This window comes from Neodothiora populina (assembly GCF_041146345.1).
Source record: "Neodothiora populina strain CPC 39397 chromosome Unknown canker_contig_5, whole genome shotgun sequence".
Classification (NCBI taxonomy): domain Eukaryota; kingdom Fungi; phylum Ascomycota; class Dothideomycetes; order Dothideales; family Dothioraceae; genus Neodothiora; species Neodothiora populina.
This window is the reverse complement of record NW_027191405.1, coordinates 582,342-594,778: the sequence shown is the minus strand read 5'-3', so window position 1 is coordinate 594,778 and position 12,437 is coordinate 582,342. Positions and strand designations below refer to the sequence as shown.

The 12,437-nt window shown below is 52.6% G+C and overlaps 4 protein-coding genes across 4 annotated transcripts; 3 read left to right on the top strand and 1 right to left on the bottom strand.

The window, feature by feature from the left end:
* Positions 1-1,998: 1,998 nt before the first annotated feature.
* AAFC00_005189 (uncharacterized protein) lies at positions 1,999-3,229 on the top strand (the record flags this gene model as incomplete). The annotated part of the gene is made up of 4 exons (XM_069344935.1): positions 1,999-2,047; positions 2,175-2,215; positions 2,490-2,670; positions 2,727-3,229. 4 exons carry the CDS (start codon positions 1,999-2,001, stop codon positions 3,227-3,229), a joined length of 774 nt encoding a protein of 257 aa, XP_069202766.1.
* A 3,832-nt stretch (positions 3,230-7,061) lies between these two features.
* Positions 7,062-9,244, bottom strand: AAFC00_005188 (uncharacterized protein; the record flags this gene model as incomplete). Its single annotated transcript, XM_069344934.1, has 4 exons — positions 7,062-8,114; positions 8,177-8,956; positions 9,018-9,074; positions 9,236-9,244. The coding sequence occupies 4 exons, from the start codon at positions 9,242-9,244 to the stop codon at positions 7,062-7,064; spliced, it is 1,899 nt and encodes a 632-aa protein (XP_069202765.1).
* Positions 9,245-9,764: 520 nt separating this feature from the next.
* On the top strand, positions 9,765-11,358 carry AAFC00_005187 (uncharacterized protein; the record flags this gene model as incomplete). Its single annotated transcript, XM_069344933.1, has 4 exons — positions 9,765-10,019; positions 10,081-10,255; positions 10,361-11,205; positions 11,263-11,358. 4 exons carry the CDS (start codon positions 9,765-9,767, stop codon positions 11,356-11,358), a joined length of 1,371 nt encoding a protein of 456 aa, XP_069202764.1.
* Positions 11,359-11,754: 396 nt separating this feature from the next.
* Positions 11,755-12,339, top strand: AAFC00_005186 (uncharacterized protein; the record flags this gene model as incomplete). Its single annotated transcript, XM_069344932.1, has 3 exons — positions 11,755-11,786; positions 11,972-12,086; positions 12,271-12,339. 3 exons carry the CDS (start codon positions 11,755-11,757, stop codon positions 12,337-12,339), a joined length of 216 nt encoding a protein of 71 aa, XP_069202763.1.
* Between the last annotated feature and the right edge of the window lie 98 nt (positions 12,340-12,437).

Sequence of the window (12,437 nt, the reverse complement as noted above, 5' to 3'; positions counted from 1 at the left end):
ATGTTTTGGAATGCTGATTTACATTGCGTGCTTTGTTGCCGCAGTGAAATGATGATGTTTCAATCTCCAGATTGATCAATCCAGCACAGCGTGCACACTGTCCTCGAACCCCGCTTCTCATTTCGAAACGTCCCCCTTGCATTGTTTTGCATAGCCGCGCGCGGAAACCAACATAATCATCGTCCTAAACAAACATGGTGCAGACAGAGGTGCTGTAAATAACAGGCCACATATTGTTGTGGTGCTTTTCTGTCTACACACCTGCCACTCTCCAACCTCTGAGACAAGAGCTTGTACATACCTCACCCACTTTATTATTCGTCAGCCAGTGCAGTGGCAGCCCCCCCCCAGCATCTCCCAGCACACAGATTTGCACATTTGACGAAAGCTTGCATGCGATCATCCTAAGACCTTCTATATTCCACACAGATGGAACAAAGCCACTATACAAGCATGTATGCACACAGTACACATGGACGAACGCTGGAAGTTTCCTATTTTGGCCACCTAAAGTTCTGGCGTTCCCTATGTTCACTCTTCTATGTTTATACGAGGGGGAGCTATCCTTTCTCGTAATGCCCACCTCTCTGTAATGCCCCTAGGACAGCTTCACTATTGATAGTCACATTGAGCAAATATAGCACAGCTTCAAGTTCGACATCAAATTCACTCTCAATTCATCAACATATAGCCTACCTCAAACTGTACGAAGGTATCACTGCTGTACAACCACTTCGCATAAGTCATCCTACCAATCCCGCAGGGATCGCTATGCTTGTACTTGTTCAAAGTACAGTACTGTACCTCTCACCTGCCACTTTACCTTTCGTACTGCGGTACTGTACCTTTCTAAAAACAAGCTTACCAACTTGCAGTTTGATCTGCCATGCCCGCGGTCAATGCACTCAGGGCCGCAACGGGCTGGCAGCGGGTGTGGGGATGGGACGCATCATTCGAGATAAGGTCGAGCAAAGTCGGTGTACAAGTACCATCACATACCAATTGATGGTCGTCACTTGATGAAGTGTGGTCTACGAATTGATGAGCCAGTCTAATGCAAAAGAAAAAATTCCGACCTTCTAGTACGTAGGTGTGGGCTGACTCGAGCTGAGTTGGTGTGCTGGAGTCGCGAATCGGGTACCTTGCCATCGCACGCCCCCGTATGCAGGTCGTAAGCTTGCTCGATGTAGCCTCTGCGCTTGTCCTGGGCTATCGAACGGCATGGTTTGGGTGCTTGACGGTTGAGTGCAAATGGCTACCCGGCATGGCTGCAAAGGGTACCACGTGTGAGTCGTGGAATCTACTAGAGATACACAATCACTGGTCAGTGGTCACTCGACCCTTTTCTCTGATCTTCGTCATTTCTGTGCTTCGTTGATTCGGTTGTGTGGTGGGCAATCATGTCAACAGTAAATACTGTAACTCGCCACCTGCGACACTCATTTTGTCTAGAACAGGTGAATTCTGAAACCTGTGCCCAGAGGTGACTTGAGCGACCGCTAGGCGTTGTGGACCCATTAATAGGGACGTTGAACCATTGGAGCAGCGTCTTACATTGATGAGCACCATAGCTTCGCTACCCCCCGCAAATGGTCACGGAGAATGAGTGAGCTTTCCTCCTCTGCCGCTTATCTCGACAATGGCTGGCGCAGTGTAGCAGTGACTCGAACACTGTCAAAGGATAATAACTTTCTCGATCACGGTCTCCTGCGATTGTAGCGGTAACATTGCACACCGCTCATTCTGTCCGATCGAAGTGCAGGAAAGACGACTGGCGTAAGGTATCTTTTGGAAATCTGACCACGATTGCGCGAATAAGCCGAGCCGGACCGTTCTTGGAACCGCTTCATCGATTTGTCGAACCGCAAAGTACTTTGCCTTAGCGAAAGAATCTTGCGCCGCTTCTAGAACCACTCGAGCCACCCATCGCAGCTAGCCAACCAACCATTTCTGTTCACGCAAAGATCGAACAAGCGAAGCCTATCACATAATCAAAAAATGGTGCTTCCAGGACTCGAGGGAGTCGATACTGTCGTCTTAGACATTGGTACGTCTTGTCTTCGCTCAGCCGATGATCAGATAAGACTTCAGCTTCCTATCTACACCGAAGGCTTGCGGCCCGACATAAACCATCTACTGTACCGATGAATCAGACACTGATAGCTTCTGCGCAGAGGGTACTGTTTGCCCTATCTCCTTTGTCAAAGACACTCTTGTAAGTACCTTTTTCTCAAGCAAGAAGCACCAATGTCTTTAGCATTCCCTCTGATCCACCCTGTTCCTTGCGTTGGGGCGTGTTGCTTCTTTTCACTAGCGAACTCACAATCCTCTGAGACTCCACTCCCGTGCATTCGTGTTATCTGCTAGCACGTGTGTTGTTCTCCTTTTTCCTGCTATCTACACCGTTCAGCATTGAAACACATCGGCCACCAGCCGCTTATGCAGCCATTGACTCTTGCATTTATGGTCTGCTAATCGCGACTAAAAAGTTTCCCTACGCACTGACGGCGCTCTCAAGTGTTGTCAAAGACAGATGGGACTCGCCGGACTTCAGGCCTTACCGTGATGCTTTCCCAGCGGAGGCCCAAGGATCGCCTGAGGCATTTGAGGCTCATGTGCAAGACCTGACGGCTCGGGATGTCAAGATTGCTTACTTGAAAAATCTGCAAGGTAAATTGGTTGTTGACATATCACGAATGTTGGGCCGTTGCTTATATGAAATGCAGGCTATCTATGGCTGGCAGGCTATGAAAATGGCGCCTACTCGACACCGCTCTTTGAAGACGTTGAGCCACAGTTGCAGCACTGGAAGCAATCTGGTCTGACATTGGTCATCTACTCTTCTGGCAGCGTCTTTGCACAGAAGCTGCTTTTCCGTCATGTCAAGCGGCCCCAGAGCTCACCTGATGAGCAGAATGGTCCACTGAACCTGAGTGGACTGATTAGTGACTGGTTTGATACCACGAATGCCGGCTTGAAGATGGAAGCCAGCAGCTACAGCACCATCTCTCAGAGACTCGGCAGGGCAAGCGGGGGCATTTTGTTCTTGAGCGATAACGTCAAGGAAGTCAAAGCTGCGACAGAGGCAGGCATGAAGGCTATTGTCGTCGACAGACCCGGCAATGCACCCCTTTCGGAAGAGGACCGAAAGACATACAAAGTCGTGGACTCGCTCTACGACATCAGCTTATCCATTGCGCAGATTGATAGCAGGTTCTGGAAGCGGTAGACACCTCGTCTTGTGCCCGTGAACTCAAGCGAATAAGCAATGAGTCATGATTCACTCTGTCTCTCAATGATAATGATTGAACGGAGCGTTAGAGATCAGCCTTGCTTTTTTCCGCGACAGCTCTTCAACTGTCTCTGTCATAGCCATTCGGAGAATTCGTGCCACTTACTGCTTCGACATCTTGATTCAAGTGTCTACTTCGCGATAAAGACGATAGCATCGGTGAAAGAATTTATCAGAACTCGGCATTACCGAAGAAGAATTATCGCTCTCTTTCGAAAATATTCACTGGCTCATTGGTCTTATCACGAGTTGTGGCAATGACCGGTCTCTCACCCTCGACTCATCTGTCTTCATGGTAAGCAGTAATCAGTCCTGGAATGTCCAGTACTTGGCGGCCGCATATTAGTCTCATGCTGCTTCTGTCACTGATCTCTTTGAATTGTTACAAACACCAGAAGATCTCATTATCTTTCTATAAACATCCCTTTCATGCAATGTTCTTTTTGCATTTAGGTGTAAGATTGATACAAAGTGTTCGGCGTGTTTCGAGTACAGGACTATGCGGCTCTGCGAGTACAGATACACTTCAGACGTTGACATCAAGTCCGTGCGCCGGCCTGCAATCGATTTTTTTGTGAACATTTTATTTCAGCACTTTCGATGCTGGAGGCGAATTAATTGCGCCTCTAACCATACAGCCATTTTCTTTTCTCTTTCTTATTATATATAATTTTACAGCGATCGCATTGCGACGGCGTTTTTTCCCTTTGGACCCGACATTTGAGGGGGCCGCGAAACGTACTGATTGGATTAATTGTACAAAGGCGACTCCACTACTCTCTTGAGTATATATCTATACCTCCACTTCCGGATCCGGCCAGAACAAAGAATATCTTTGCTGTGAAATAGTAGATAGTCGCGACTCTTTTTGGCGCGGACTTGTCGAATTTGCGCCAGCGAAGCGTCAGGAATATTTGACAATACAGAAGAATCCATCCTGCGTGTATTCGGAGAGGCTGCGCAAAGCTATTGATTATATCCAACAATAGCAGCCATTGTCAGGAACTATTGGACCTATTGTAGAGTCATTGTCCCCTCCCACAATGCGGCACAGGGAAAACCACTCTCATCCGCGATCATGGAAGGCTGTATACCATAGCAACATGAACACGCTGCAGTCCGCTCCTTGCATAAGTTGTCGCAAGCGCGCTTTTGTGAAATTACTTCTTCAGAAACGACAGATACGAGGCATGCGTGAAGCGAGCCAGCGTCCTGCGGGACTCCCGAAAGAAGTGCTGTGGGAACCCGCCACGAGTGTGCGTGTTGAAGATGTCTTGGAGCCGTGGAAGCCTGTAAAGAGTCAAAAAGTGTCGTCTAAGCCCGTCAAGGAGGAAGGCAGTTCTAGCGATGAGAAGCCTGCTACAAACGAAATTGTTACTCAGACTGCAGAGATTACTGATGGTAGCAAGAAGAGGAAGAGCCCAGAAGAGGGCCCCTCAGATCCGGCTCCACCCAAGGACCTCAAGAAGCCAAGGACGAATGGGATGCTGGAGGAGGGACCCGAAGGTGGCAAAAAGGCATCCAAGGAGCGACAGCAACCAGCGAATCCCCAGCCCCAGACGCAGCAATTGTTGCAAAAGCCCAAGCAGGTACAGGCGATCGCAAGCCCATCGCAATCAGAGTCTCAAGGCAGCGCAGGACGCAAGAAGCCGACAGCAGCAGCAGCAGCAGCAAGCAAAATCTCCAGAGCATGGCCCACAGATGTGGGAGCGCCGCGAACCAAAGGCCTCTTCAACCCAATGAACTACTGCTACCGGCGAAGCACTCTTCAGAACCTCCTTCGCGTGCCCCAATTCCTGAACCTCCTACGAGGAGACTACCACACTCACTGCAAAGCCAAGTCCTGCGTCGTGTGCGCGCTGCGCCACCTAGCGATAACCTACCACTGCACTCCCAACGACACCCGCCGCGCAGTGACAGCGCTGGACCAAGCCGTCAAGTCCACAGGGCGCAAGTCCGACCCATCATGGACCTCGTTCGGCTCTCAGGACGACGCCCAGCTGTTCCTCGTGTACCTGCTGGGCGTGCTGGAAAACGGCAAAGGCATCCCGAAAGCAGCCTTCTCGGCAATCTACAAGATCAAGCACCGCATAAGCTGGACGTGCGCGGCCTGCCACAAAGAGCACCAAAACGACGCCTCGAACCCGGCCGAGTTCGGGCTCAACCTCGCCATCACGGGCAAGTCGCTCGACGCATGCATCGACGCCGCCTACCAGGAAGGCCAGATCCTGATCCGCTGCGACGGCGGCTGCGAGGCAAACGCCAAGCGCCAGCGGCACCACTCGATCCTCGACGCACCGGAAGTGCTGAGCATTCAACTCAAGCGATTCAATTTCGAGCGCCGCTCGACGACGCCCTCGAAAAACTCCAAGCACGTCGACATCCCCTTAGATCTAGACCTGACGCGCTGGTCCGCCACTCCCTCCTCTTCAGCCTCGAAACCCCTGAAATACAAACTCCAAGCCGTCATCCTCCAAGCCGGCGGTCTGCGCAGCGGGCACTACATCTCGTACATCCGAGAAGACACGAACAGCAACAAAGCCTCGTGGAAAGACATCAGCGACGAAAGCGTATCTGTCGCCGATCTCGCGCCGCTGAGGCAGAAGCATCATTGGTCGCCGTATATCATGACGTACGTGAGGGTTTTCCCCGGTGATGAGGGCTCGGGGGCGGGAGCAGCAGTGGGAGGGCCAGCGAAAAGGAGCGGTGGTGTCGTGCCTCAGCAGCAGCAGAAAAAGCGCAAGTCGGGAGATTTCGCGCAGGGCAAGGCGAGACGTTGAAGCTGTGGGAGCCATGAGGACTGGGCTGAAGAGTGAGTGAGAACCATCTAGCGAAAAGACGCGTGGCAGGCTGAGTGGAGTGATAGATGAAGAGAGTGAGTGAGTGTCCTTTGAATGAGCAAGTGAACGGAGTCGCTGCAGTGAGAGAGGGCAAGTGATAGACAACCCGAGGGTAAAGGCATTGTATCATATATATCACGTCGAGTCAAATCACCGCATATACCATTGATGGAACCACGTACCCTTTCTCTCTCTTATTTTGATGTTCCTCTCTCTTGATTTCTGACGTTCCTCTCTCTATGTATATAGGATGATATGAAAAGCAGCAATCGGTCGACAGTGCATCAAGCCTTGTTCGCCAGAGGGAGTTCGACCACAAATAGAACCAATAAATAAGGACAGCACATGTCATAGTGTCACAACCTACATTGAAAGCACATGGTACAGAATGCAAGAACACAGGAAAAGCGAAGTGTAGTAGTGTTGATGTGAAAAGACTTTTTGTGATTTGCAATATAATTTTGCCTTTTGGTGCTTTTTGATATTTCTTCTTCTTTTTGTTCCGCTGCAGATTTTGGTTCTGCCTGTCTGCAGGCAACGGAGGGGGTATCTACATGACAAGAGTCCAAGATGATGAGCATGTCTTGTGGCTAGCAGCATCATCGATGACAAGGTATCGCTTGATCTTCCGTGAGATCGTCGAACGGCGTAGATGGCTCTGTTCAGAGCGTCGCAGCTCTCCCACCCTCTTGACAGAGCAGGCACAACATGTAGTCAGCCCGATAGACCCAAGTTGTTGCGCCGATTATATCACAGGAATGTCTGCCGTTCCTGTAGCAGTAGCAGCCCACCGGCCCCCCAGGAAAGAACGCCGCGCGCTATGCAGAATGACGTTCAAGTAAATCCAGACCCCCCAATCGTCCGTGTCGGAGAATTGCGACACTGCTCAAATAGTGTGTATGAGAAGAGAAAATAGATCTCGCGTGGGATCAAGGTAGCTTTTGTTCGCCCAAGAAGTCTCGCATCAATGCGACAAGATCGTCCTGGCGTTCGAGTTGTACAAGCAGCTTCTCCTCGAACTCTCTCCAGCGTCTCAAGGTCGCCTTGTCGGAGCTCGTGAGGAACTCTTCTTCATGGCCAACAACATCCAGTCGCTCTGCCTTCTGAATCACGGGCAGCACTTCGTCTCTTTCGAACTGCATGCGCTGGAGTATCCTTGCTTGGGCCTTGTACGTAGTGCTGAGCAGTAGTTGCCTGCATCTATCCATGTCGAAGAACCACAGGAAAAGCGTGCGACTAGGCTGGCGTGAATTGTCCTTGGGCACTTCTTGTGCCTCGAGAAATCCCGCTTCGTGCATCTCAGCCATGATGGATCGAATATCCTTCTGGCGCATAAGGGTAAAATTGGCGACTTGCTTCTCGTCTAACTTGCCCTTGGCGTTCAACATGCGTGCTATACGAGTTGCGATACTGCCGAAACGGGCGGAGATCGTCTGCTCGATCTCGTTGCATTGCATCCATCTGGCAAGGGCGGGGAAGTTGACTCTCCATTCACCCTTGCCGCGGGTGCTGATTTTGGCGCAGAAGTTGCGTGGATGTTCTGCCAGTAGTGCCATATGTTGTTCAACCTGAGAAAGCCGCTTGTTGCGGTCGGCGAATGCAGAGGCGCTCGTATCGAAGCCATTCGTGTAGTTCTCATGCTTCACGGCCATGTCTGTGTCCTCGTCGACATCGCGAGAGCGAGCTCCGTTGAACATGTCATCGTCTTCGGCTATGGTCGTGGTCAAGTCGATAGACGGATCTAATAATTCTCCAATGTCCAGTGTCGTGGCAGAGGGTTGCGCTGATTCTTCTTCTTGTTCATCCGCGTATACTTCCAGATCATCATGACATCTCGGTATTTTTCTTTCCAGGAGTTGAAGCAAAGCGCCATAAACTTTGGCAGTCACGTCTCCGATGGATCGCGCGGCGAGTCGCTCAAGGGCTTGACTCCTCAGAGCAACGTTGCACTTTTCGTGGTTTACTTTGATCACCATGTCGCGCTGTCGTAGCAGAGTTAGTTTCGTCAATCAACGATAGACCGGGGGAAGGCGATTCCTTATACCTCAAGCACAACACTCTCTTCCTCGTCTTCCTCGTAGTTTCCCACACCATTGGCCATTCCTCCGTTTGTCCTTCTTCGTTTGGCTGCGGGGCCGTTGCCGTTGGTGGCAGCAGAGCGTTTGACTCCTGCGGTGGTGTTGTCTGCTTCGTCCCGCCATTTGCGCTTCAGACTCGTCATGGCCTGCGCGAATGCGGCGCTCGCCTTGGGACCCGTGACCTTGCCATCGGGGAATTGCTCACGCTTCACAATGGCAGCTGCCTCGTTGGATGCGTCGGCGGGGGCGAGAAAAGTCCTTCGGTCGACTCTGGCGATGAAGCCAGATTTTAGTAATTGATGCAGTACAGAGTGTAACTGCGCTCTGGTGGTGATTTTTCTGTTTTGTGGTCGGTGAAAGCCATTGGGCATGTCCTCGCCATTGATGTGTTCTGCAGCAGAATCCACGGCGCCTGATGTCTTCGAGTCGAATTTATATGCATCTTCAAGGTCGCCGACTCGGGCATGTCCAAACTGCAACAGATTGGAAACTGCCTGCCCCGCTCCTTCCCCAAATCGGTCCTCGATAATCGAAACGATCCTGCCCGCGCGCATGATGTTGTAGGCGCCATCCCAGTTCACATCGTAAAAGGCCTGGTCGTCGGCGTCGGTTGCGCAGTGGTACACAAGGTGGGCCTGCACAAGCACGACGAGGCCAGATCGAACATGTTTCGGAGAGAGTTCGCTGTTCCGGACGAGAGTGGGCAGATCGAGACGGCCCCATACCGACAAGGTCTTGAAGACTTGCTGCTGATTGTCAGTCTGTGTCCTGCGCAGTCGTGTCCATGTAGACGAAGCATAAGCGTACCGCGGGGAGCTCTCCATAGACATCCTCGATGAGAAGATTACACAGGCGGGAATGTTCCTGTACATCGAATCAGCATCTTGCCAGAGCAGTCGCATATCCCACAGAAGGAAAGTGCGAGGCCGGGCATGGATAGACCATCGACGAAAGTGGCATGCGCCAGCATTGCTCTTCCTCTTTCTGTCAGGTCAGATAATCTTTCTTTCTTCGCAGCAACCCACCTCGGCCATGATTCGATAATCCTAGGGACCTCTCACGCCGCTAGAATTAGGATTAATGCTACCGTGCGCGCCGACGCATGGATGCAACTTCAGGTAGGAAGAAGTCACAAGCAAGCAATGAAAAGGTGAGAGTTGGCGATGAATGAGGAATCGTGCCTCGGAGAAGTGCTATTCTTTCTTTCTTTGGTCATATTGTACAAAAGCCCGGGCATGGCATGCACAGACGGATGCATAACATACCTCAAGGCTGTACAGGTCTCGACGTCCGTGCATTATTTTTCTTCTACAGTAGAGTGTCAACCAATGACGGGCCGGTCTTCTCCGTGACCAGTCCTTGGCATTTCGCGACTTCCTTCTGAGCTTCATTCTACCAAAGGCACCGCCAGCACACAAGAGGCATAGGGCAATCTCTCTCTCTCTCTTTGCAAGAAACTTCTCCCTCTCAATCACCCAATCCCTCTCCCTCCGCTGTCTTAGCCCCTCCCCCTCTGTCTCTCGTCGCCGCAAGAGGAGGCTGTTGTCTTTCACAATGCTGCCGCGCAATTCCATCAGCAGGACGGCACAAAAGGCCATTCGCCAACAATGGCAGCCCGCCAACCGCAGAGGCCTCGCCGCCCCGGCCTCTGGCTCTTTCCAGTACGAGTCCGGTGATGCCAAGGGGGTCAAGTTCGCCAGCAGAGACATGGCCGGTCCCACCACCCAGCTCGCCATTGTCTCCAAGGCCGGAACCAGATATGAGCCTCTTCCCGGCCTGACCCTGGGTCTCCGTGGATACGCCTTCAAGGTGCGCCGCTCGCCGTCAATGCGTCTGTGTATTGCTTTCTGACACCCAATGCCTCCTGTAGAACACCGAGAAGCGCTCCGCCCTCCGCATCCAGAGAGAAGCCGAGCTCCTCGGATCCGAGCTCTTCACCAACCACACCCGCGAAGGCCTCGTCGTCGGCGCCAAGTTCCTCAGAGACGACCTGCCCTACTTTGTCGAGCTGCTCGCAGAGGTCGCCTCGCAGACCAAGTACGCACGTATGTGGCACCGCACAAGAGACTGATCCATACCCACCGCTGCACCCGCACACACACACCCGCACACACACACACACACACACATACTGACACGCCCACTTTTAGCGCACGTCTTCCACGAGGAGATTGAGCACGTCATCGACCTCCAGCGCAAGAAGCTCCTCGGCAGCGTCAAGGAACTGGCCACCAACTCTGCCTTTGGCCTCGCCTTCCACCGTGGCCTCGGCGAGCCTCTCTTCCCTTCGTCTTCCATCCCTCTCTCCAAGTACCTCGACGCCGAGACCATTGCCGACTTCGCCGCATCCGCCTACGCAAAGCCCAACTTTGCCGTCGTCGCGAACGGTGTCGAGTCTGGCGAGCTCTCCAAGTGGGTCAACCAGTTCTTCACCGACGTTCCCTCGCAGTCCAAGATGTCCATTGAGAACACCAAGACCGAGTACTACGGCGGCGAGGAGCGCATCGCCCACGCTTCCGGCAACGCCATGGTCATCGCTTTCCCCGGATCCAGCCTGCCCAACGGCGACTCGTACAAGCCCGAGATTTCCGTCCTCGCCGCTCTCCTCGGTGGCCAGTCGACCATCAAGTGGTCTCCCGGATTTTCTCTCCTCTCCAAGGCCGGTGCCAAGTTCCCCGGCGCAACCATCGAGACGGACAGCAACATCTTTTCCGACGCCGGTCTCCTGACCGTCACTCTCACCGGTGCCGCCAAGGACGTCCGTGGCGCCGCTGCCGAGGTCGTCAAGACCCTCGAGCAGGTCGCCCAAGGTGTCAGCAAGGAGGAGTTCTCCAAGGCTCGCGCTCTCGCCAAGTTCAAGGAGCTCGAGTTCGGCCAAAGCACATCTGCAGGCCTTGAGCTGACCGGCTCCAGCCTTGTGCAGAGCAGCAAGCCTTACCAAATAGACGATGTCGCCAAGGGTTACGAGGGCGTCACCGAGCAGTCCGTCAAGCAGGTAGGCAATCATCGATTCGACACTTATCAATCACGATTTACTGACTATATCTCACAGGCTGCCAAGACTCTTCTCGAGGGCAAGGCAAGTGTGTCGACGGTCGGTGACTTGTACGTGCTTCCTTACGCTGCCGAGGTCGGCCTGAAGGTGTAAATATGTAGGGAGAGTCAGAGAGAGACGAAGAAGAAATGCAGAGAATGTACCATTAGTTTGTACCAGCATTCTGCGTTAGACCTTGAATCATTTCCGTACTTGATTTTGTTGAGGAAAATTGCATGTAATGTTCACGATCTGGAGGCGTGCCATGTCATGGTAGAGAACCTTGGAACAATATACCCAAGGTAAGGCACCTTAATAGTGATAGTAGACAGTGCACGTGACGTTGCTGGACGAACCGGGCAAGTCCAAGTCGTCGAGTCTTGGCACGCGAACCTCCGACTTTGAAGCTCAATCGACTTGGGCGGACCGGCAGCGAATCAATCACCTCTGCATCATCTCTCTCTCGCAACCCATTCCACACCACACATTCCCTCTCGAATCACCGCCAACATGTCTGCCGCCTGGAAAGCCGCTGGTCTCACGTACGTCACAACTCCCGAACCACCCCTCCCGAAAGAGCAAGCAGGACAAGAGCAGGAAAAGCGAAAGACGGAATGGAGGGAGAGAACAAGGATGACTTGCGGGAGAACAAGAATGCCTTCGGACCAATCGCAGTCCAACCGGAATACTCGAATGTACATACTGACCGAGAGCTTTTGCTGTTTAGCTACAACCGCTACCTCACCGTCGCAGCGCGCGTTGTCCGCCGCTCGCTCAAGGAGGACAAGAGACTGCTCGCCGAGAGGAGAGGAGAGATGGACCTCAAGTTCGCCAAGTGGGAGGTAAGTCGTTTTCTTCCTTGTTTTGGATCGGGCACGGAAAACGGGAATGGAGCTGGAACGGGGGTTTGAAGGAGCAAGCAATTGAGAGCGACGAGCGCAGCCGAGCGACCAGATGCTTTTTGATTGAGAGAGCTGTAGTGCTGCACGTCCACAAGGAACAATTACTGACTATCCTCCTATACAGAACGGCAAGGCCGGTGAGAGCAAGTCTCTCGCTACCGCAGTCAGCGCCGCCCCCGCCCAGTCTTCTTAAGGGAGGAAATGCACGCGCATGGAATCTAGGGCATCGTCGGCGCTGAAAGTGTTGAAAGCGCATTCGCCATGCCGATGAGGAATGGACGAGAGATCGGG